Raw genomic sequence first — 2,312 nt, forward strand, 5'->3', positions numbered from 1 at the left:
TGTTGTAGTTTAAGGTCATCAAGTTCAACCGTCGGCCTGGCCACAGCGCCAGACTGTGTCCTTCTGCACCACGGCTGGCACCTCCAGCGTATCCCGTGTTGGTGGTTCCCTTGGGCAGCCTGTGCCAGTGCCGGGAACGCCGTTGTAATGCTGTGGTTGTTAGAACCACTGTTCTCTTTTTTAAAATAAATTTAAAAAAACAAAACAAAACAAAAGCAAACTTTGTTTTTTAGGTCTTGGAGGGTGATGTTTGTCACAGAGGTGCAAAATTTGGCAATGATATATATATATAACTGCATGCTTAGTTACGGGCTTAGGTATGTAGGAGCTATGAAATAGCATGAAAGGCACCAACAAAATACAGCAAGTTTGTCTGTAACAGTAAATTACTTTAGTCTGGTGATCAAACTGCTGGGTTTTTTTACCTGACGGGTGGTACAGACGATATTCAGTAGGTGACATAATACTGGGCACAATGCTTTTGCTGAAGTTAGAGGTGTGAGTTCTAGTTACATGCTAGAGGGAAGCTGAGGCCAGGACCCTCTAAGAAAAAGGGCAGTGGGATGCAAGTGCTGGGTCAGATGAAGCTGCTGTGAGTAGCCAGCACACCATATATCTCATAATAAGACTTAAATGATTTTGAAAATAAAATGTTTTAGTTATTCATAGTTGGTGGTTTTCTCCTGTGGCAGCACGAATAGCATAACATGGCAAATGAGGGTTGATGAGACCTGAGACCTGCACTGTGCAGCATGGTGATATCCCCACCCCTGGGGACAGGAAGTTGCTCTGCAGGTCAATCAAAGAGCAAGTCTGAACTTGTTTTTGTGGTATCCATGGTATACTAATGATGGTAGGCTCTTGCCACTATTTGAATATGTATTAGAGACTTGGATGGATGAGTAACATCAAAAGTTACCCTATGTGGCAAATCATTTTTATTTAAGAGAAGCTGGACAGGGTTTTTTTTTTCCTTCAGACTACCCTTAATGCCAATTAAAGCTGGACTAAAATGTTATTTACTGTTCAACCTGTTCTGTATCAGTCTCTCACTGGATTAATTTGGTTGCTTCCATACTGAATGGTTTGAAACTGGTTGCTAACAAAATCGGCATACTCGGTAAAGTGGTGCAACAGCCTTGTGTTGTGTAACAAATCCCAGTCTAGACTTGCCCAGAATAGACACTGGCCTGTTAATAGAAAATTCAGTTACCCATTTCTTCAGAGTTTTAAGTTCACTGCTCCAGGCCTGGGTGCCTTTTTGAGATAATGTTTTCCAAAACAGCCCTACCCTGAACAGGGTGGGCAAAAAGATCTCTGCAGCCTGATAGCATTTTTTATTGTCCCCAACAGCGTGTCAGCCCTGTGGCTTTGGCTAATAGTAAGCTCATGTTTTGTTGCTGAGCCTTGAAAGTATTTTTGTTTTGCAGTGTCTTTGAGAAGGGGGAAGAAAATTGTGGGCACCTAATTGAAGCTCACAAGGAGTGTTTGAGAGCTCTGGGCTTCAAGATATGAGTGAGATGAGCAGGACTGTGAATGTGGTGAGTATAGCCTTCAGGACCTCTGCCTCTGAAGAGCCAGTGCATCTCAGCTGGTGCCACTAGAAGGCCCAGAGTACCGTTCATGATGGCAAAGGCATCTTACTTGTGAGAGGGACGGCAAAGTAACCCTCCCTGGCACTAGAATGAAGTGCTGCTGGCCTCGTGTGGGTGGTGAAGCCTCCTGGCAGTAAACAGCCTCTGTCAGTACCTCTTCAGCAGTAGAATATGCTGCTGCCTCTGCTGTCTTTCAATAGACCTGAAATTCAACTCAAGATTTCTGATGGTAGGGCAGTGTGGGGGTTGGTTTTTGTGGGATGTTGCTGGGGGTTTTTTTGTTGATTGTTGAACTGTCTCTCAATATCCAGTGGAAATCCATGTTTTGTGAAGCTATTTTTTTCTCTCTCTTGTAGATGGTGTCTGTGGTGTGACTGCGTGCTGGAAAGCTGCAAAATAAATTATTTCTGCAAATTACTTCAAAGAAAAAATATAAACAAAGGATCTATTTATAAGAGTCTCTAATGATAGACTGTGCATCACATCTATGGCATTTCCACTGTTAGCTCTTCACCACTACTATAGAAAAATGTATTTTTTCCTCTTAATAAAAATCTGAAAATGACCAGTGTTCCAGACTTCTCATTCTTTTAAGAAATGACAGTGCCCACCTCATTCAAAACACTGTGGAATGGAGAGAATGAGAAAAGCCTGCTTACTCATTGAAATGAGAACAGTGATTGACCTGGTGCTGCAGTTGAACAGATGGGCCTTTGG

The 2,312-nt window shown here is 42.7% G+C and overlaps 1 protein-coding gene across 1 annotated transcript; it reads left to right on the forward strand.

Annotated features, from left to right (window-relative positions):
• Window positions 1-475: 475 nt before the first annotated feature.
• On the forward strand, window positions 476-1,515 carry LOC104389284 (cytochrome c oxidase copper chaperone). The gene is made up of 2 exons (XM_009998253.1): window positions 476-498; window positions 1,431-1,515. Exons 1-2 carry the CDS (start codon window positions 476-478, stop codon window positions 1,513-1,515), a joined length of 108 nt encoding a protein of 35 aa, XP_009996555.1.
• The last annotated feature ends 797 nt before the right edge of the window (window positions 1,516-2,312 follow it).

Source organism: Chaetura pelagica, unplaced genomic scaffold (genome assembly GCF_000747805.2).
Source record: "Chaetura pelagica isolate M959 unplaced genomic scaffold, ChaPel_1.0 scaffold65, whole genome shotgun sequence".
In the NCBI taxonomy this organism is placed as follows: domain Eukaryota; kingdom Metazoa; phylum Chordata; class Aves; order Apodiformes; family Apodidae; genus Chaetura; species Chaetura pelagica.